At 31.4% G+C, this 22,751-nt stretch overlaps 2 protein-coding genes across 7 annotated transcripts; both read right to left on the bottom strand.

Annotated features, from left to right (window-relative positions):
* Window positions 1-742: 742 nt before the first annotated feature.
* XNP (ATRX chromatin remodeler XNP) lies at window positions 743-8,043 on the bottom strand. 3 transcript variants are annotated; one of them, XM_070634274.1, is made up of 9 exons: window positions 7,899-8,043; window positions 4,819-7,298; window positions 4,491-4,603; window positions 3,789-4,416; window positions 3,052-3,717; window positions 2,530-2,992; window positions 1,370-2,475; window positions 1,070-1,228; window positions 743-1,000 (listed from the first exon to the last, which is right to left on the bottom strand). In XM_070634274.1, the coding sequence occupies exons 2-9, from the start codon at window positions 7,267-7,269 to the stop codon at window positions 911-913; spliced, it is 5,676 nt and encodes a 1,891-aa protein (XP_070490375.1). In that variant the 5' UTR covers window positions 7,270-7,298; window positions 7,899-8,043; the 3' UTR covers window positions 743-910. The 3 variants fall into 3 exon arrangements, with proteins under 3 accessions (XP_070490375.1, XP_070490376.1, XP_070490377.1); XM_070634275.1 differs by having other exon boundaries at window positions 3,789-4,413; XM_070634276.1 differs by having other exon boundaries at window positions 4,873-7,298.
* Window positions 8,044-8,606: 563 nt separating this feature from the next.
* On the bottom strand, window positions 8,607-21,333 carry ewg (DNA-binding protein Ewg). Of its 4 annotated transcripts, XM_070634362.1 has the most exons (9): window positions 21,254-21,333; window positions 18,307-18,710; window positions 17,798-18,110; window positions 17,494-17,735; window positions 17,126-17,365; window positions 16,643-16,777; window positions 16,206-16,499; window positions 12,678-12,731; window positions 8,607-12,527 (listed from the first exon to the last, which is right to left on the bottom strand). In XM_070634362.1, exons 2-9 carry the CDS (start codon window positions 18,595-18,597, stop codon window positions 12,381-12,383), a joined length of 1,716 nt encoding a protein of 571 aa, XP_070490463.1. In that variant the 5' UTR covers window positions 18,598-18,710; window positions 21,254-21,333; the 3' UTR covers window positions 8,607-12,380. The 4 variants fall into 4 exon arrangements, with proteins under 4 accessions (XP_070490463.1, XP_070490461.1, XP_070490462.1 ...); XM_070634360.1 differs by lacking the exons at window positions 8,607-12,527; window positions 12,678-12,731 and having other exon boundaries at window positions 14,118-16,499; XM_070634361.1 differs by lacking the exons at window positions 8,607-12,527; window positions 12,678-12,731 and having other exon boundaries at window positions 14,118-16,457.
* Between the last annotated feature and the right edge of the window lie 1,418 nt (window positions 21,334-22,751).

Here is a 22,751-nt window from a genome sequence, read left to right as displayed (position 1 = left end):
TAAGCTCCGATGGGCAGGACATATTCTTAGAAGTTAAGTTCCCATTACTAAAATCTTAAAATCTGATTTTGTAGATGGCGGCCAAAAAATTCATGGAAAAAGGTTGTTGATAGAGACAGTGTAGTACTTGGTATTGGTAATTAACAAATGGTAAGCAGCTATTGAGTCTCTTTAAGATGTCAACTGCGAGAAACCATGGATCACAGCTTATATTTACGGTCAGCGAAGTAAATAATTAAGGAACTTAAGAAATAGAGAAATCATGCCGTTACCTGAATCATTAACGATAAAATGTGTCTGAAATGAACAAGTCGATACAAATCCTTGAATTGATCTGCATCATATTGACTTAAAGTCCAATTCAGAGAACTTGCATCCAAAAGGCCGGACCATGTCTCCATGTTGCATTTTTGATCATATTAGCATCACTAGCCATCCGACATAGGTGAAGATACTTTATAATGTTCGTGTTTAAGCCAGTTGACTAGAGCTCAAAGTATACTCAGATTTTGTACAAAAAAGTCGAATTTGATTGTGGCCAGCAATAGAGTCATCCAAACTCCAGACGTCATCCAAAAATCTCAATTGATCGAAATTAAATCCAACGAAACAGCAAGTAAGTAAGACTTCCAACTTATTTTACGTGAACATTTTTCAATTTTTTTATTTTCCTTTTTTTATTCACATTTCATTCAATTTTCGATAATTGAAAAAAAAAAAGATGTTTAAAAATGATTTTTTTTTTTCACATTAAACTAATAATTCTTAAAACTTAAAAAATTTGAAAATTTTTATGTGTGTGTCTATGTGCTTCACATTCCTTCTTTCGAATTTTAATTAAATATTATTTTTTTATTTCATCCTTATTTAAATACATAATTTTTTAGTTATTAAAGTCTCGTCTGAATTTTTAATCGATTTCAATTACTGTATCACTCATTCGTCTCATCTGCTTTTGACGTTGAAGTTGTGCTGACAAATTTTGTTGTCTAGCCAGAAGCTGTGAATGGAACAATATGGTATATTAAAAAATTTTAATTACTTAGACATAAAGCCATAGAATATTTACCTGTGAGCGATACAAATTTGTTGCATGTGATGATGTTGATGGCATAGAATTAATACTATTGTATGTCTGATGCATCAATGCTTCATTGACTTGGAACTTGCCGCCGTAATTTTGGGGCACTTCCAAGGAGCTTGATAGAGCTAGTAGTTGCTGATATAGCTGTGGATAGGAAAGGAAATTGGAGTTAGAATGTCAGTTATTGTCTGGATTTAAGGCAGTAACCCGAGTGGACATAAATACGTCCAGGACATTAACGTATTGTTGTCCACTCGAGCGAACAGAGCTCCTCATTATACTTACAGTCAACTCTCCACGATCCATCTGTCTGTAGAGTTCCTGCATCAACAACGGAATCGCATGTTTAACATTAGTTTCAGTAATTGTTGGATTATCAAGTCTTGCTTTCATTGACAATAATTTTAATAGAATATCAGTTCTAATTCCAAAGATATTATTAGACGTAACTGGGCCTGTATTTCTCATTTGTGGTTGTGGATAATATTGTTGTAGCTGTGGACGTGTTTTTTCTTGCTCAAATTCCTCCCATGCTTGTTTACGCTCATCTTCATCTAATGTCTCTTCCTCCTTATTCTCAAGTAGTGTGTCATGTTCATGATATTTCCATATTGTATCCTCATACTTTTGAAGGATTTCTGCAAATAATCGATCCTTTGGAAGGATTGGAATTTCACGTACCTCATCGTCTGGCTCTAATTCATATTTATAAAGTTCCTGCAAGTCATTCTGATTATAATGTCGATCAATTTGCTGTTCATCAATGACTCGTTTAGAAATAGCTTGCTTTGTTACTTGACGTTCATAAATTTTCTCTTCCATTGTACCGAGTGCAATAAACCGATAAATATAACATGGTTTTGTCTGTCCAAAACGATAAACTCTAAAAATACTTTGAATATCATGCGATGGATTCCATGATACGTCAAATATGACGACACGATTTGCAGCTACCAAATTAATACCAAGACCACCAGCACGTGTTGAAATAAGGAATAATCTTGCACGTGGATTATCAGGACTATTGAAATGTTTACATGCTGAATTTCTCTGTTCAACAGGTGTTGAGCCATCTAAACGAAAATAATCTTGACCCAATGTCCACGATGCCTTAAATGATGCATTTTCAATATTATGTTGAGTCTGATCATCAATATAATTTAAGAAATGTTCAATGACATCAAGTGAGTAGAGAGATTGTGAGAATACTAATAACTTATCACCAATAGCTTCACATTTTTCTAATATAGACATAAGTAGCATTAATTTACTGGAATGCTCGATATTATTTAATTCATCTTCAGGACATATTGATGTCCACCATTCTGTTGGATTTTCCATTTTTGAACTTGCAGCAATTTCTTCTTCTTCAGCTTCGAACTCTGACGGAACTGTTGGAAGTAAAAATTTAGTTTAAAATTCTATAAAATAAGCAGTTAACTTACATGCAGCAGCTGCAGCTCTTGTCCTTCTTGGTGCAACAAATTCTTTTTCCTTTTTCTTCTTCTTCTTTTTGTTATTTTCCTCATCGGAATTGATACTTTGAGCATCATCATCACTTCCACCATCAGATGAGCTGCTTGTTGACACAGCACTCTCAGAATCATCAATAAAGTCCTTAATTGAACCTTCACTTTCCTCTTCAGACTCTAAGTCTCGCTTACGTTGCATTTCGACTTCATATCGATCGCTGTTGTAACGCAATGCCTTCGGTGCCGACCAAATACGCTGAAGATTTTGAAAATCTTGAAATAGAATTGAGCCTTTACGGGCGGTGTCGTCACCTTGACGTGCCTTATTTTCCATGTAGTGCTTGTAGAGTTTTACTTGCATTGGCGATAATTTAATGGACAGGACGTATTCATGTTTTGGTGGCAAAAACGGAGCTAGAACATTATAATCACGACGCTGTGGGATAAATAAATGTTAACACAATTCCTTGATGCTTAAAGATTCTCAAAACTCACCTGAACACATCCATCTAACATTTTATGCAACACATGAGCACGTCGTCTCATAACTTGAATATCATACTCAGTTGAATCAGTGTATTGACCATTTGTGATTGGATTTACGAAACGATTCATATATTCTTGATACTTTCCGAGCAAATTAGGCTTAACAAATTGAACCATGCAGTAATATTCTTTGAGATTATTTTGCAATGGCGTACCGGTCAAGACAATTCGACGTGAAGTTCTCAACTTCATCATGCACTTAGAAATTGATGTTTTTTCATTCTTAAGTAAATGACCTTCATCGCACACAACTAGATCCGGACCTGGATCAATCAATGATGTTTGAAGAGATTCTTTGATCTTTTTACGTAAACGATTATTTTGGTCATTTGTCAAGTTACGGAACATGTCATAGCTCATAATCATTACACCGCCTTCATTATGCCATTCCATTAATTTATTAGCACGGTCAATATTCTGTTTAAGCTTGCTGATTTCATAGATTTCAATTTCATTATATCCTCTAATACCTTTCAGCCATTTATGAAACTCGTTGACCCAATTGAGCACGGTATTTAGGGGACATACAACTAATACTCGAGTGACGTCGGTCTCTTCGCTGTTGACGAGGAGGGTATGAGTGAGAGTAACGACTTGTAAAGTCTTTCCCAGACCCTGAAAAGATACAAAATAGAATTTATCAGTGGTATGTCCTTAAAGATCAAGTTTTACAATGCTAGACTTACCATACAATGAGCTAAGATACATCCAGATCCAGATTCCTTTCTACATCGTTCAACAGACTCAAAACATGCATCCCACATGAACTTAATACCATTAGCCTGATGAGGTTTGAGCTTTTTTACCAACTTTTTGTCAGCTTCAAGTAGCGGTTCCTTTGTTTCTTCATCAAAGTCAAGAACTAATGAAGTAATTTCTTTGACTTCTTCTGGACGTTCATCATAAAACTGATTATATGCTTTTTGACGTTCCTCAATACGCTGTTTACGTTCTCGCTCAATTTTTGCTGCTTCCTTCGTCGATATATCCAATTTATCATTTCTCATAATTTTTCGAATAGTTTTACGACCCGATGCTTTTCCGCCCTTATCATCACCATCCTCATCACTACTATCAATTTTCTTGATTCTTTTCCTGCGCTTTATCTTTCCACGTCCTTTCTCAAGCTCATCTATGTCTTCATCCTCATCATCAGAACTACGTTTTACTTTTCTTTTACCACCATTCTCATCATCGCTCGATTGACTTTCATCGCTATTCTTGTCTTCTTCACCACCAGAGTTATTGTAATCAGAATCATCATCCATGTTTTTCTTTCGCTTCTTTGCAGGTGTTTCGAGATCGTTTTTGCTGCTATTAATTAAATATATATAAAAAAATGTTGTAAAAATGATGACATTTTATAAGCATAATAATGCAGTAATTACCTTTTCTTTTTGTTACTACTGCTGTCGTCGTCGTTTTCTTCTTTTTCTTTCTCTTCTTCTTCCTCGCTACTTGATAAAAGTCGTTTTCGCTTTGACTTTTCTGATGTCTTATTCTGTAGATTGAATAGAAAATTGATTAGTTAGATATGGATATAGTTTGGGATTTGAATGAAATTAGCAGTAAATGATAGATTGAGTCTTGGATAGATATTCAGACGTATCCAAGACTCAATGTCTAATAAAAAATTAACAAACAATCTACAATACAAGCTCAAATTCTAGTCGGAAAAATTGTAAAAAAGCCTAAGTAAATGAAATTCCTATTTACAGTTGATTCGCCATTTTTGTCGTGATTTTCCTTTCCCTTATCATTCTTCCTTACTCTATCTTTGGTATCATCCTCATCGTCACTGTCCTTTTGTTTCTTCTTCTTCTTCTCTATCAGTTCCTTTAACTTATTAAATTCTTTATTTGCTTCAAATTTATTGCGTTTTCTGAGTTTCTGATCGACTGTTGGCGATGTCTCATCACCATCAGATTTATCCTTTTCTTTATCGGAATTGTCACTTTCTTTGTCACTGGATTTCTTTTCATCCTTTTCAACTGATTTATTTTTGAGTGCTGTTAATGGCTCATCCTCACTATCGGATGTATCTGATGAGATTTTCTTGATTTTACTGTTTTTCTTAACTTCCTTAGGATTAGTGTCGCTTTTACTGCTAATATCACTGTCAGATTTTGATGATTCTTCAATATCATCATTTGAATGATTAAAGACTTTCTTCTGATTTAAACTTATTGTGATTTTTAAATTTGAAGATTTCTCCTTACGCGGTGACGATCGCTTTTCTGGTGGCGTTTTAGATTCGGTTTTGGATTTTTTGGCTGCATTTTGCTGATCTTTATTGTTTCTTGTTGATCGTGTGGACCTGGATTCTGTTTCTTTTTCTTTCTTTTCTTCATCTGAGCTGGTTTCTTGTTTTTGGGTTCTCTTTGAGACTTTTTCTTTTGAATGATCATCCTTTGACTTTTTGTCCTTTGTTTTGTCATCCTTTGATTTTGAATCTTTTACCTTTTCATCCTCTGAGTTATTTTTTAACTGTTCTTTTGATGTCGATTCCTTATCAACTTCCGATTCAGATGTTGCAATTGAATTACGTCCTCTTGTACTTCTTGTGGGTTTGTTATTTGTTGTGGATGACTTAGCTATAACTTTCAATGGAACATCTTCTTCACTCTCATCACTTTCTGACTTTTCTGATTCGGAATCATCGTCAACAATTTTCCTTCTATTCATGGCTGCATTTCGTGTGGATCTTGATCGTGTTGGTTCTTTTACTTCCTTCTCTTTTTGTGGCTTTTTTGAACTTTCCTTTTTAGGTTTTTCTGGTACTTCCGACTCAGTTTCTTCAGTTTTCTTAGTCTTACCTGACCGCTTTAATTCCCTTGGAGCCGGTCGGACGACTTCAACAACATCTTGATCTTGTTTCTCTTTATCCAATGCAACACGATCAATCTTTGTTGTCGATATCATATTCTCAAAATCGTCACTTTCGGACCACATTTCAATTGGATCATCATTAACACGATAACATTTCATCAACTTATTTACATTATCTGGCATTTTTTCTAAATTTATCGAGACTGATTTTCCTTTTTTCATGATTTTTGTGGGAGACATTGGTTCCTTGAAAATTTTATCTTTAGTGCCATTACTTAGTTTACTAGATTTTGTACTATTATTTTTTCTTGTGTTACGTTTCAAAGACGATAGACTTTCCTCATCATCATCACTACTGCTCTTTTCAGCTTCTGATGATTCGCTACTTAGTGATATCTGCTCATCCTCATCGCTACTAATTTCGATATATGATGCCTTCTTGCGATTCCTTCCAGTTGACTTTCGAGTCGACCTGGAACTGCCCTTTTTATCATCTTGTTTATTCAGAATATCTTGCCTTAATAATAAATTTAATGGCACTAGTCTTAAACCAATTGCTGGTTTATCATCTTTCTGTGTATCGTCATTTGAGTCATCATTTTTCTGTTTTTCACTGTCATTTTGTCTTGAATTCTCGCCACTTTCTGATGCATTTTCATCATCCTGAATGTTATTTTCTTCAACTTGTCGTGAATTTTCTTCATCATTTTGTAGAGAACTTTCAATTTGAAGGTAATTTTCAATATTTAATGGAGAACTTTCATCCTCATCTGAAAATTCATTAACTGTTTTTGAATTTTCTTCAACTTCTGGATCTGAACAGTTTAATGGATCTCCATTTGTCTCTTCTGGTGCTGCTTCAGTCACTATTGCTTCCTCATTCTCTGAATCTTCAATACTTTGTACTGAATTAACTGGTTCAATTATTTGCACTGAATCGTCAATATCATTATTTTCTTCTGGATCCTTACTATTTTCTTCTGGATCCTTATTATTTTCTTCTGGATCATTATCTTTCCCCTCTTGATCTACATTATTATCCACTGAATCTTTATTATTTTCATCCAGTTTATCAGATTCTTCATTATTTTCTTCTGGATCTTTACCACGTCTTCTCGTTCGTTTACTTACTTTCTCACTTTCATCTAATTTTTCAGTCTCTGTCGTTTTCTTTTTCTTGCTATTATTGTTTGGCTTTTTTCTACTATCTTCACTGACTGTTTCTTGAATTATATTGTCTGAACTTTCATTTATTTCACCGTCATTATCCGAATCTTTTGTAATTGCAGAATCCTTTTCATTGCTCTTCTTAGCCGCTCTTGTTCTCCGATTCACCATTATTTCTTAATAAGTTACTAAAACTTTTGCTGAAATTGAGAAGAAGTTGGACAAAATAAATAATCAGATTTGGATGTAATAATTGATGAATACACCCAGACGCAATCCCGCAGTGAGTATAAAAAAAAATCATTATTGAAATGTTTCTTTTGTTGAGAATCAAATAGACCTGTTTAAGGTCTTATGGGTCAAGCGATAGTGCAAACCTTAATGCAATGATTTAGTTAAATAACAAATTAATTAGCTGTAAAAACTTTTCACAAAAAGAATTGAAAAAATTATTAAAAATTCATAAATTTTTCTATACGACAAGAGAAAATTGAGCTTGAAAAATTTTTCAATGAAGAAAAAAAACTTTTTCACAAGCACTAAGAAATCACCTTTATGAAAATCTATCCATAATCCCTTTAATGATAAATTGTATCACAAAATAAACTTTCACACAATCGGTTTTCACGTAAATAAGTACAGTTTAATGCAAGAAAATGGCGATTTATTTGCGTCTGGTTGTTTTTTGTGCTCAACAAGCAGTGTTGTTGTATTTCATATTGAAAAAAAAGTATAAAATTTGATGCAAACCAAAATCCATATGAAAAAAATAAATTTTACAAGTTTTTTCGTGTTTTTACCTTAAATAAATTAAATCCTTTGATTATCTCCTATTGATGATGTTTTTATATTGAAATTAAATCACTTTTGAGACATTAAAGTGAGTTTTAAATTATAAAATTAGCGAAAATTGGGGGAAAATTTTAATTTTTTTGAATTGTTTGAATCGGATAATTGAAAACTTTAACCAATATGATTCGATTATACGTTTATGTTGAAAAATTGTATTATTCAATGTCTAATTTGTTGTGTTGTTGAAAGACAATTGACTTGTTTTTACAATACAAATCGCCTAGTGTAATATTGATGATTGAAACTCATTATTTACTGATTTTTTTTTGGAAAGTTTACTTTTGAGATTTTCGTACCAAAATGTTTTGTGTATCGCGGGCTCAGGTAAATTTGAATTTTACACATCAACGGTTTTTATTTAATCCTAGGATTTATTTTTTAATCGGATTAGATTAAAATTAAGTTTGAATGAAATTTTTGTTCAATTTAAAAGAAATTTTAAATTGTAAAATTAGAAAATCTGTAAACTTAAAGATCAAAACAGCAATTTTCATTGAAATTTTAAGCAAAAAACTTTTTCATTTTATTCACATTGATTTTTTTTTTCTTTTAAAAGTTACAAATACTTTTACATTTAGATTGTTTGAATGGTATATTCAATATATTTTAAATAAAAAAAGGTTAAAAAACTAAATAAAAGAATTTAATCTGTAAAAAATAAATAAAATGACTAGAAAAACTCATAAGTTAATCATAAATAAAAAAATCACAGTCAATTGGACTAAAAAATTATAAAGAAAATTGTTACAAAATGAGATATTAAATCAGTCGTAATAAGCAACGAAAGACTTTTTTTCAACTACGACAGTCTATTTATGTACATTCTTAAGTTAACTCAAAAATTTGGAATGAAAATAATCAAAAAATTTGAGATTAGGTAATTATTGAGAGACGGTTGGTGAGGAATTAGATTGACAAATTTTGAATGGAAATGAATTGAGAAAGATTTATTGAAAATATCACGCTATTGTCACTTTTTCAAAAGATTTGTGTAGTAAGAGTAGAATTATTTCTAATAATCTATTTTAATCGATCGACATAATGCTGCAAATTTCATTATTTGCCATTAAAATCGACCAAAAACAGCCTTCAAAGTTTGGGTTTTCCGAAGTCTCGGTTTCGATGAATTGTCGACAATGAGACCGGGTCCGTGGGTTAGAACCAGACCGAGACAGAGACTGAAGCCGAGACTGAAGCCGAGACTGAAACCGGATCCGTGGTCGAGAACAAGATCGAGACCGAGACCGAGACTGAAATTTTAAAGGAATTGCTCAAAGTCTCGGTCTTGGTCTAAACGGATCTCAAACCGAGACTTGTAAGTCTTAATCTCGGTTTCGAGAATCGTTAGTCGGATTGCCATCTGAGCAGCTTCATGTCTTAGGCAACAATGTAACTAGACTGAGATAAATTCCACATTTTTTAGTCAATGTAAGAATTAATTCAAATACTTTTAAGCATATAAGGACTTTTGACCACAGATTAGGAATTTTTTTAATTCAAATACTACCTAAGGTTTATGCAGAGTCTAGCAATATATCCTTAACCAGATCAAATGCATAATCATGACTGTATCCTCAACATATGTATTCCATTCAAACTCCTTCAATCCTTATCGATTTGACGATCATTTCCGCTTATTTTCTTTCTTTCTTTATGAAATTTTTACAAAAATATTGCATCTTATTTAAAAAAGTTTTACAATAATGATGAAAATAATGTATAAAAAAACTTGTTTCATCGCATTATTATTTTCATTTATCTCCTTAAATTTGATTGAAACATTCACACATATAAATACATAACGCTGATGGAATTCGAACGAATTATTATTTTTTTTTTTCATTGTAATTTCTATTTAATTATTTTAATAATTATTGTTAAAAACGTTTATGGTTTTTCTTTTTTTTCATAGTTTCCATTTTTTTGTTTTATGACTAGCTATAATTATAATGAAGATGAATCTAAGACTCAAATTCATAAATTTTACTGTTGAATAAACAATTTCTTTTCATTCATTTCAGTTATTATCATTTTCTCAAGTTTGTTTTGAGTAATATGAGAGGGTTGAGGGTGGGGTGTTGGTGGGTATCTTGAGGTGCTAATGTTTAGGAGTCTATGATTGTCAACTAGACATTAGCAACTTGCTGTTCAAGCTGGGGTCGATTTGTTCGGTACTTGGATGGTATGGTACGGCATGGTACCATCAAATAACTGTATCGGATCACTAATGCAGCATCGGTGTACCATTGGTACGGTACAGTCTTACCATTTTGTCTGACTAGCTGTGCCTCTGTACCATACTAGTGGTGTAGCTATCCCGTACCACCGATGGTGCACCAATGGTGCTATATAGTTAGTGGTATGGATGTAGGTGTACGATAGTACGGTAGTAGTAAACCAATGGAACCATGTCATAGTGTACCATACCAGTACCAAATAAATTGACCCCAGAGAACTCAAATCCAGATACCAATTCCTCCATTCACATTCCCTCATCCATATTACACATCCTTAATATATATACGATTTTGGATTTCCTTTCAGTTTACTTCATTTATATTCTGAATATTTACACGATATTTATTTATACGTAAAAAAAAGGAAAAATACTTTTTAGAACCATAGAATCTCTCCACTCTCAAAAATTAAAATAAAAAAATTGTCATTTTTTTTTATATAAAAAATTGCACTAAATTTTAATAAAATTTTTAATTCTTTTTTTTATGTCATTTAACTAATTCATTCCCAACTTAAATTTTAATACCCTTACATTTTAGAATTTTTTTTTCTTTCTCATTTAATTAGATTTATTTATTAAAAAAAATTATTATTTTTCGCTAGCCAAAATGAATATATGACAATCACTGGAGAAATTTCTTTAATGTTCTTTTTTGTGACTAGAGTTTTTTTTTTTTATTTATTTGGTATAAAAATACGTACTGAGAGAGCTGCATGAAGAACTATTTGAAGAGTTATGGATGGATTTAGTGTTGATTAAGTATGAATTTTAAGAATTTTTATGCTTTTTTTGAGATCGTACTCTGAATATGAAGCTAATGCGTTCTGTAACAATTTAGTTGTCTTAGATGTGAGGTAAAGGTTTTGGCAACTAAAACAGGATTCTTATAATAATAAGACTCAATTCGTTCTTAACTTTTGAGTCATCCAGAATCACTGCGGCAATAATACTTCTTGCTACCCAAAGCGACACAAATGAGCAGAACTCGAAGTCGACTCCGATTTTGTATTGAACTCCATGTAATATTCTAGTCGACTTCGATTTCTGCAAATGAGAAAGGAACTGTTTCGACTCCGTCACAGATACATTTATTGACACTGACTAGAATCCTTAGGCTTGATGAGGATTCTTCATGCCTTGATGAAGACTTTCTCATATGTTTCTCGGATACATGACTACTTTGTATCTATTTCATCTCTAGGTTGACTATAGGCATCAAAGCTCATTGATTAAGAATTAGTTTTTCGAAGAATCTTTTTGTTATCTTGTAAGATGGTCTTAATCAAGCTTACAATTGCTAATAGTCCTTACACAAAAAGTTAACAAGAACTAAAACTTTGAACAGAACCTTTGCTTATCTTTTGTGTCTAAAAGAGCTTATTTTAAGTATGAATCTAATTACTAAGCGTATTATTCATTAGAATATGACTAGATTTCAATCATGACTAGAACTATATGACTAGATGTTCACTTGTTGACTAGATGAAGCTTATTAAGCTCATTTTAAATACACATCATGACTTTTTATAGTTCTCAGAATTAAATCCTGAAGCATGTTAGCTTATTCATACTAAAAATTCTTTTTATTAGCGGATATTAGCCTAAACACCCAAAAATTCAGACAAAATTCTTACTAAAGTTTCTCGAGATGGAATTGAAGCAGAATTTGTAGTAATCTAGACATACCCAATTCGTATAGGCTTTGATCAGTCAACCGGACGTCTAGTTATAGATTTGATATATCATGGCAAGTTCCAAAAATGTCAAGTTTATAACTTACCATACAGTTGACTTAACAAAATCTATTCCACTCGAGACAGAGAACCTTTAACTTCCACAAAAGTCCACCCAAACTCTTCAAATAATTTCTATTATGACTTATTTTTAGTCTTTTTTTTTTTGATATTTCTCATTTCTGAATGACTCTACAGTGATAGTTTATGTTGTATTTTGTAATCAGGTACTCTCAACTGAAGATTTTAATTACAAAATATTTTTTTCATGACGAAAAAAACTTTTTTCTTTAAACAAAAAAAAGTTAAAGAAATATAATGCAAAATAAATGAAAAAAAGTTTAAATCACTTTGTGATACTTAAGCTGCTGTCTCGTCACTCCATTCCGAGGAATTATTTTTATCGTTAACCTTTTTTTGAATTAAATTTAATTATTTAATTCAAAAATAACCGAAGATCAGCCCATCAGTTGATCGTCTGACTTAATATCCTCGATTAAATTAACACCAAGTGATTTGAGATCGGCGAGACTTAACATTTTTAGCTCGCCATTTGCACCCTGAATCATGACTTGTGGCATGTTTGATGTTGATGAGTCAAAAAGCTGAAATGTTGATTAATTTTTTGTTAGTTTTGTTAGTAAAGTTATTCATAATTTTAGGGCAAATTTGATATTAAAGTCAATTTTGACTCAAATTTTCAAGTCTATCCAATCAAAATGAAGCAGAAAATATGAAAAAGAAGTCAAATTTACCTTGAGATTCGATGAATTTAGCGTTATTGTTTCCATTTGCTCATTACTTTCCACCTGAAATTATGATAATAGGAAAAGTGTTAGTATTAATTTTAATAGGATTAAGCATTTAAAAGGAATAATAAATGTTAACGATTAGTAGAGGCTTGGGAGGATTATCGGAGGATTCATGCAGCATATGATGATCTACTTGATGTATTTTGAGTTATTGTTTTAAGGTTTAGTCATTTAATGGGTTTTTTGAAAAGTATTATAGTTTTAATTTCAATTAAAGATAATTTAAGTGTCATTCTCATTAGTAAGTTGATGATTATTTGGTTATTATTGAGATTATATCATGAACTGCGATGAAATCATCTTTTGAAGTCTGTGATACATTTGAAATTTTTAAAATCAATTAATATAATTCCAATTGGATTCGAAAGTTTAATTGATTCAATATAAATCGACTAATTCATTCAAAATCTGAGTCAACCTCGAAATCAACCAATTATAATTTGACTTGTCCGAGTCAACCTTATTTTTAGTAACAAACTTGATATTTGTAGAACTTGTCAATTAAAGTCCAAATTATTACTAATCCTAAGGTTGACTGTGAGTCGAGGTGGCTCGGTGGCGGAATGGTTTAGTACTTCGGTACATAATTATTGCAACACCGATCTAGCGGTCATGGGTTCGAGACTCGGCATGGGAAATTTTTCACATGTCCTTTTTCGAATCATATGTAGTGGAAACGCGGCTCACAGCCTCCCTTTGAAGGCTACAGGCAGTAATGTCATCAAAAGAAGTGGTTCGGATTCCACTATAAACTGTAGGTCTAGGTTTGAGCGAGAGATCTGGCGAATCCTCCCTCGTTAAACTCCCAGTAGCCATGAAACGCATATAAACGCGCAGCTATGGACCTTAAGGTCTGCAAAGCTAATGTTTATTTTTTTTTTTTTTAAGGTTGACTAGTCGCAGCTTATTTTATTCTGCTTGGCTTTAAAAGTAATAAGTTTAAAAAGCAATTCTTGAAATTTAAAATTCAAAATTGAAGAAATTAAATTATAAACTTTTAAACAGATTCGACTCGATTTTTTCATGAATTTATGATCTTAAGTCGACTTTTGAATACAAAATTAGATTTGACACTGAACTCTGCTTTTAAATTCATTTTCCAACTCTCTAAAAAAATTCTTCAAATCTTAATAAATAATTGCAATTAATTATGTTAGTAGTTTAGTCATTCATTAATTAAATTATCAATCTATTTCTAACTTATAAACTAAATAATTAATAAAATAAAACATAAATTAAATTACTAACCTTTGAAAATTTTCATCAAATTTTCTTAAAATAAAAAATTATAATTATTTTAAAAAATAAGGAAAAAATCATAAAATAAAACGAAAATAATAATAAAATAAATAAAAATAATAAAATTATCATTTTTTTATTGCCTATGACACATAAATTTACAAATTTAAACTTTTGTGATGGATTTTTGGTAACAAATTTGATCTTTTTTAAAAATTTGAAATGAAATTCATGTGAATGTGATAAGCAACGTAATTCTAATATTTGTCATAAAGCTGCCTCATCAGCATTTATTTATTGTTCTAGATATGAGTTCATGATGAAATCCATCATGTGGTTTTAAAATTGTGTGCTGATAATTGACCGAAAAATGAGCGAATGTGTTAAAATTTTTGTGGTTTTTTTGGGCTTTTTTGTGGCTGATTATTTATTTCAATTTAATTTAATTACTGTTGATGAATTTTTGAGTCATTTGGTTGTGACTAGCAAGAATTTGTGACTACAGTTTAAGCATGTGCTCAATTTTTGACTATAATTCAAGCTTCTACATCATTTTTGTCTATAATACTCAATAATATTGACTATATAAATTTAAAAAGTCCAAGAACAACCACAACAGATCCAGAAATCAGCAAAACACATACATTTAACTATCTAGACACAAATACTGGACACATCTGCTGTCCAAACCATGAAAATTTTGTTCCTTTATGACAATATCACATGAATTATGCAGGCACATTTCAAAAAAAAAAAAACTTAAATTATATTCAAATTTATGCAAATATTGTTTTTGGTCCTATGAGACTAGATACAGTTTTTGTAATGTTCATAATTCATTAACTAGTGCAGTACGATCATTATAATTATTCAAATGGGATCACATAAAACTATATTTATGCATTAAACTGAGACAATGAACAATTACAAATTGTATTTAATGAAAAAATAAGGAACTAATCAATTAAAATAGTTTTTTTTGTAAATTAAAATAAAAATTGCACAATTTATGAATGACATTTTGTGACACATAAACTTTTTATGTATGCTGAATAGGTCATAAATTAAAAAAATCATAACTTAATAATTAATTTATGGGCATAGAGAGATCTTTTGAATAATTGGAAAATAGTTCCAATTTGAGTTGAGAAATTAAATAAAAATTGTGAATTTTATTAAAATATTGCGAAGTTTTTTATGGTTGGGGATGAAATTGGTTGATGGATATTTACATGGAAGGCATATGACGTGAACATGGTCAAATATCCGGTTCCAAGTTAACTTGATTCTGGCCTTAGATAAGATTTCATCGAATCAGGCCTAGAGTCAGAGTCACATTAACCTGGGGTTGGATTTTCTGTCATTTCAGTGCCTTGTCCCTTTCAGATTAGAAGATATTGCTAGAATATAAATGATTTAGTACATTCAGAAAAGGAGGGTTAGGAGGTCAAACCCCTCAACCCCTAAAAACGTTCTCAAATTCGCGAGACTGACAAATGAGAAAATAACAAATTTTGACCTGCAAAATTTATAAAAAATATTTTTGAACAATTTAAAATCCCCAAAAATTTAATAAAATAATACTTTAAATATTCCAGCATATCCAAAAAATCCATTAATCGGTTAATCGATCAATATTCCGGCCGGGTGTCGGATTCAGGATGAATTAACCGAGTTGTACTATTTAGTTCATCTCCAAGCTTCTCAATCTTCCATCCATCCTTCAAAATTCTATCCAAAATCCATCATTCCACCAACCATCCCCAACATTACACCTACTACTCCTAAATCTAATGACTACTCTTGCTTTCCATCGAAAGCATTTTGTTTCTTTGACAATCTCGACTCGTCTGATTGCTTCTTCATTCGAACACCTTTACTTTCATACTTTTTATGAGAATTTTTAAAATTTCCATTTTGTATTGACTTTTCATCATTTTTATCCTTAATATCCTTGCAATTATTATTATCATTCTTACTAATTACTAAACTTTTTGGCTTTAATTTCTGTGCAGTCATTGTTAAAATTTTCTTCTTTATCGTTGACTTTTTGACTGTCCGCGACTTTATTGATGGCTGGTTAGTAGCCTTTGTTTGACAATTTGCCGATTGAATTGGTAAATTGACATAATTCCTACTACTATTATTGCTTGACATAAGATATGTCGTTGGATTAACATTTGATATGCTATTACTACAACACAAACTATTATTGGCTATAAGATTTTGTACCTGCATTGGAGTCACACAAACAGTATTGTCGGAATTAGGAATTTGTTGTTGTACAAGTGAGTGATACATTTGTGCTGTTACGGGTAGGGTTATCATTCCACTAACGGCTACTGGGAATACATTTCCATCCTCATTTGTTATTATAAATTGTCCATCTTGCGCGAGTGCTTCTGATAAATCTACTTGCATATTTTCGGTTTGACCATCTATTGTTTGTACTGTATGCACAGTACCATCACTTTGGGTATGTAGCTGTATTGAGTTAGAATTAGGAAGATAGGAAAATTCTCTTAGCTATTTAAATTTTATTGTCAAATTCGATGAAAATTTTGATGGAAAAATTGATCAATTTACAAATCCATTAAAATCTTCATTAGAATCTTTTCTTAGAGGCTATATAAAGTTCCTGCAAAAAGAATCGTTCAATTTCAACTCACAGTAGCAACTCCTTGAACTTGAGCAGTCGTTCCATCTGGTAATGTGATGATTGATGGATTATTTGATAATGTACTTGGATCGACTTGAATTAATGAGAATGTTCCGTCAGCATTTGTTTGTAAAACAGTCTGGTACTGTAAATAGACATTGAATGATTTTAATTAGTAAACCTGAATGAATGATCAGTCTTGAGAGTTGTTTACAATTGATGTATATAGGCCGGATGAGCTTCTTATAACTCCTTACCATCTAAGACATCAATCATGTACAACCTCAAGTCCATAAATACAGCAAAAAATTCAAAATAAAATGTGAGCGAAACAAAAAAAAACAAAATCAACAGCAGAACCAAAATAAGGTTTAAAGGAACAAAATAAGAAGACTTTCAAAGAATGTCTCGAAATAAATAAATAAGAAGCAACAACAAAATAAATAATAGTCAAAAAAACATCAATAATTAGAGTAACATCATCAATACGAACATCGACATCTGATAGCGGCATCGTGTCTATGCAAACCTGAGTTGTGTTTGCCGTTGATTGACTTGATTGAATTTGAATTGTTTGCGGTGCGGGAACTTCAATTTTCGGTAATACTGTATGATTTGTATTACTGCTCTGGGCAGCATGTGTCGAATTTGATGTTGTGGTAACGATTGTTGTTGTTCCCGTATGATTTGTATTTGATGTTGCTGAGTGATTGTGAATCTTAAGGACACCAACCTAAATTTTTTCATATTTTTTTGACAAGTCCGAGGGAATTTTTCAATTTAGAGATAAGATTATGACGAAATATGTAAGTATATACCATGAAATTGTACAAAAAAGAGAGATAAAAATTGGATACTCACATTTGCATTTGCCGTTGCTATTGCGTTTGCCTTTTCATCCTCTTCTGAAAATGCTGGTAGTAAATCTTCTCGTCCATGATATTTGTAGCAGTTTATCACTATCTTTCTCAATGCATGTGTCCAACTTATTTTCTGTTTCTCTTCTTCTGTTCGTGCATCCATTCGTACGTTTGCCCATGGAAGCTCTTTTGGCCACCATTCCGGTCGAGTTGAATCTCGTCCCCATCCTGGTTTGCCACGACCTAAACGATTGCATACAGTATTAAAATTTCAAGTCAATAAATAGTCATCCACAAAATCATACCTGTTGAATATTTCAACATTAACGGTATAAACGCCCTCAATTGCGCTTGTGTCATCTTTTCAACTGGTGTCGGTATTCCATCAATTATTAGTGGCGGTAATTCAAAGAGTGATGGATCCTCTTGCACTTTTGGTGGTGCTTGTTGAGCTAACGCTGACTCAAGTTCATCCATAACCATTGTGCGTAAATTTTTAATTACATCTTCAAGTGGCTTCGCGCCAAATACTTTATATATATTGTTTGGTTTACCAGGTGTTGCGACTAATACAACAGCCTGTTGTCCAACTCGAGTTGCATATTCAAATATTGTTTGCTGGAAGGAGAAATTGAATGATTAGAATTTTATGGATTATTTTGGGAGTTTTTGTCCATAGAACATAAGGGTATGAAGAACTACAACATTTTATCTTCAAATATGCAAATTTATCAAACATCAGACAACAAAATGAGAGTTTCAGGATGTTCAGTCAAGCATTCGACAGATAAAATCAACCAGAACATAAACTCACCCTTAACTTCCTTAATAATCGATTCTGTTGACGCTTTCGAATGGAAGGATTTGTTTCAAATGAATGCGGACGTTTTCTTTTCTTCGATGATGTGATGGCTGCAGCAGCAGCAATACCAACAACACCAGCATTCACAAGCTGTGCCGTAACTTCATTTTCCATAGCCTCAGTAAGTAAATTACCATCACCCTCACCATCCGGACTACTCGGACGACTATCAAAGTCAGACGATGTGTCACTTATACCACCCTCATCAACCATCTCTATAGTCTCTGTCGTTATTGTGTTCATGATGATGATGATGTGTATATGAATGTGTTTAGACTAGCTGATATTTTTAATGTGATTTCCTCTCGTAGATTTAAAATTATTTCTTGTTATCTTTTAATGAGCGTGGTAATGACCTAGGAACGAAGAAAATTGGAAATTGATAAATGTTTGTCAATAAATTTTAAGGCAGACACATTGGATGAAAGACAAAGAAAAAGCGCGCGCGATAAATTGTTTCTCAAATGTTGTTGTTGTTGTACGCATTTCATGTGGAAATGGAAAGGATTTTGTAGACGTTTTGGAAGATGTTGAATGAAAATAGTTAAGATATGGCATGGATTGTTTGTAATGAGTTCATTAGACTCACAGTCGACTCTTATTTTGTATAGAAAAGTTGATTAAGGTCAACTTGACTTCAGATGAAATTCAAGTCGACTTTGAGATAAATGAGAGATTTTCAGTCTCAACTCAGCTGAGATTCAGACTCAGTTTCACTATCTAGAAGCCGCTTTAGTGCAATAAGTTCAAAAAATCCCAACCAAAACTGTCAAAACTGATCAAAATTCTAACAATGAAAATTCTAACAAAATTCAAATGAGGGTAAGAATTCCTCAAAAAAAAATTATATTCCATTAACCTATTTTAATTAGTAAAACTATCCAGCAGTGTGTTTTGTGTTAAAAATATCGATCAACCCCTACAAACACGGTTTTAAATGTTAAATTCAGAGGGTCTGAAAAGTACTAAGAATAATGAAGTAAAAACAGGATTGTCACGTGAATATTTTGACCACACCAGATTCGAGTATTTAAATATTATCCTTACGAATGAAATATTGAACAAGGAAACTCGTTTTTGTGTTATTTGAAGGGGTTTTTGTGATTTTTTTTTGTTGAAAAATTCTTTGAAAAATATTTTAAATTTTTGATTATTTTAAAAGAAGTGATTGAGCAATTTTTAATGAATTTATAATAAAATTCGGCAATCATGTGATATTTTATACGCAATTTTTAATAACTTAGGGTAACTCTATATTCACTGTAGTTCAATGAGCTGTGTTTTTTATAGAAGGGGTCTTTTTGGAATTTAGACAGATTCTTATAAGAAAAATTTGAAATTCTATCAAAATTGAATTTCTTTTGAATTGAAGTTTGATCTGATACAATTTGGAATGGCAATGGTTATCTGGTCCACCCAGCACACGAGCTATGGTGTCGCTACATCATTGCATTAACGATAAGACGTAAAGTTGTCTCACTGGAACCATGTCGGTTGATTTTGACTCATTTGTATGACGAAGAATGCGGTTTATCTTATTGTGACGATGTAATTGCAGTGTCTTTAGTCATGACTCTTGAAATAATGGAATCTAAAATTCCCAGCAGTCAGGAAACTGTGCATCTTGTCATTAATAATGCGACGCATTGATGCACCAGCTAACACTTTGTGTTATTTGATAATACGAGTCATTTGATACGCAAATCTGTCACTATAGAAACAAAGCCTCTTCAGTTGAGAATTTAGGAATCATCTTTGAAGTCTGTTAGAAGGCATGAATATGATTCCTACTATTTATTCAGTTTCAGTCATTACTCTGAGTATTACCGATTCCTAACAGGAAATTAGCATTCTTTAATGGTACAGAATGATCACTACGGTACCTAAAAGCGAACTCTTTGCTTTTTAGGAAATCCAACAAAATCCGACACAATGCGTCATAAAATCACACAAACTCAGTCAAATATCATGATAGCATTTCTTAGGTATCACACAATAAAATGAGTCACTAAAAATCAAGTTCATTGATATCACAAAGCCGACATATAAATCCTCACAAAAACAATGCGTTTGTATCGTAAAACAAAAAAACATTTTTCAAAATAACTTCTCATCTCATCTCATTGACGGTGTATAGTCGATTGATGATCTATTTCCACAAAGCCATAGTATATACACAACCAAGTAAGTCTGATGCATTTTTTTAGGTAAAAAAAGAGTTTAATTTGAGTTTATAATAAAAAATATTACAACTTTGTGTATCTAATTATAGAAACTCATAATAAACAGTATATGCACAAACAGCAGATGAATGAATATAAAATATATGTAAAGTATGTCTACATACATATGGCATTATATAGATTTTTCATATAAATGAATTTTCCTTAAACAAATTTTTTTATTAAAATTTATTTAATTTTTTTTTTGTTTGACTTTTCAATCAAGCCTTTCACATCGCTGTAGGAAATTTCAATTTTCCCTTTTTCATATCCATTGAGTATTTAGAAAAATATATACATTTTTTTTTATAAATGGCGTTCTATGTCCATCCATATACAATTTTCCTCGGAAATTTTTTTCTCCATTTTCATTCATAATTATTTATTTTTAATAAATAACATTTTAAAAAAAAATATTATTGTCAAAGTAATTATGAGGAACGCGTGTTTGTTGCCGGAATGTAAACAACAAAAAGTCTTAAGCGCACAAAAGTCTGATTTTGAAAAAAATTATTCTGAGCAAGGCAAAAAATTTTTTAGGCACAAGCTCATTTTTATTTTTTAGTTCTGCGATTGCGTTTTTCTGAAATCACTTAGTTTCGATAATTTATCATTTATCGCGCACGTTATAATATTTTTTATACAGTTTAATTAACAATTTTTATGTTTTCACTTACTATTTTATTAATTTTTCACCCATTAAAATTTTTGCTTTTGCAACTCTATTGAAAAAATCAATAATTTTTTAGTGCAAGTTGAGGTCGTATTGGATAATTTTTGTCATGCGAAGCGCTTCTTGGTGTCGTTTTGTGTTTACTTTTTTTAATTTTCTATGAAAATTATCTTAAATCTTTTAAATTTAGTTTTTAATAAATTTTCGAAATTAAACTGGATAAAATTAATTAAATCTGCTAGAAAATAACATTAATTAACATAAGAATTGGACAGCATTCAATGACATTCGGACGAATACAGGAATCGCTTTCTTGGAAACACAAATCGGAATCTAGTACTTCATGTTGTACAATTTTAAATTTTCTTCAATAAATTCTTTCATTTTGTGGATTTTTGTGCTTCTCAAGTGTTTTATGAATTAAAACTTGATTAATTTGATGAATTTTAACGATTTTATGAAGATTGTTAATTAATTATGTTAATTTTGGTCAATTTAGTGAGAAATATTCAAATTTAAATTTTTATCTTCTTTAACCACGTTTTAAGGTGAAAATAACGACTTCATCACTGAAATAAAAATAAGAAAATTTGAGGAATTCTGTAATAAATAGTTTAATACAATCAATTTGGTTAAGAATTTCAATTTTATTACTTTTTAAGGTTAGGACATATATTGAGTTAATACTTAACATTTTTCAATTTATATAAAGCGATTACGATTGGGAATCAAAAATGTAATATAATTTTCCATTGATGTTGTACATTGGGATCGTTCAAAAATTACGTAATATCTTGCGTAACGTTCAGAGTGATGATTACATTACAAAGCCTTTGATAACTCACTTCATATGATGTTGGTTACGATGATAGTTGTTTTTGAATTTGAACGAATTTGATTCTCGAGTTCGAATCCTACTATTAATTACTTCGGCTTCTTCAGTTTGATAGTTTAATGACGTAAACCAAGAAATAGACCACATCCTGAGATATAAGATTCCGGGTCATATATGATGTAGATGGAAGATACGAGATCTGTAGATTCTCGGTGGTGAACCTTTACTGGAACGAACAAATGTACTGTCACTTAATAAGTAATTGGAACGATAGCAATCATGTTCATTGTTCTTTAGATCTTAATATATTTTTTTTTTAATTGGAACTTTAAATAGCCTAAAATTGCTCAAATGTGTACTTGCTAATTTTCAAATATTTAATCAATTATTGCATATCCATGCACACTAAATTCTGTACACAAATCTCCAAATAAATAATCATTATGACATTTGACGACCCATTGATTTGATATGACTTCTTCATGAATTATCTTGTTTACATTATCTCATTCACATCAGTGCCATTGAGTTTATTTCAAACCACACACGTATCCAAATCTCATACATATCAAATGACTTTTTCCGAAAAAATTTCCTTGTCATTACCTCATTATTTTCCATGTTACTGCAAACTTTCATGTAAATAGAAATGTCATTAAAAACATAA

Source organism: Chironomus tepperi, unplaced genomic scaffold (genome assembly GCF_022539635.2).
Source record: "Chironomus tepperi strain 1889 unplaced genomic scaffold, CSIRO-AGI_Ctep_v1 contig_85, whole genome shotgun sequence".
Classification (NCBI taxonomy): domain Eukaryota; kingdom Metazoa; phylum Arthropoda; class Insecta; order Diptera; family Chironomidae; genus Chironomus; species Chironomus tepperi.
The sequence above is the reverse complement of the archived record's forward strand: the minus strand, read 5'-3'. Positions and strand labels throughout refer to the sequence as shown.

Excerpts from the sequence above, each read along its gene's own strand:
- XNP (XM_070634274.1), bottom strand. The coding sequence starts at position 7,269 with ATGGTGAATCGGAGAACAAGAGCGGCTAAGAAGAGCAATGAAAAGGAT. Across the intron at positions 2,993-3,051 it reads TGTTAGATGGATGTGTTCAG|CGTCGTGATTATAATGTTCT; the intron begins GTGAGTTTTGAG and ends TTTATCCCACAG. Across the intron at positions 1,229-1,369 it reads TGGATCGTGGAGAGTTGACT|CTATATCAGCAACTACTAGC; the intron begins GTAAGTATAATG and ends TCCTATCCACAG.
- ewg (XM_070634360.1), bottom strand. The coding sequence starts at position 18,597 with ATGAACACAATAACGACAGAGACTATAGAGATGGTTGATGAGGGTGGT. Across the intron at positions 18,111-18,306 it reads GATTATTAAGGAAGTTAAGG|CAAACAATATTTGAATATGC; the intron begins GTGAGTTTATGT and ends TTCTCCTTCCAG. Across the intron at positions 16,778-17,125 it reads TGCCGCTATCAGATGTCGAT|TACCAGACTGTTTTACAAAC; the intron begins GTTCGTATTGAT and ends GTCTATTTACAG.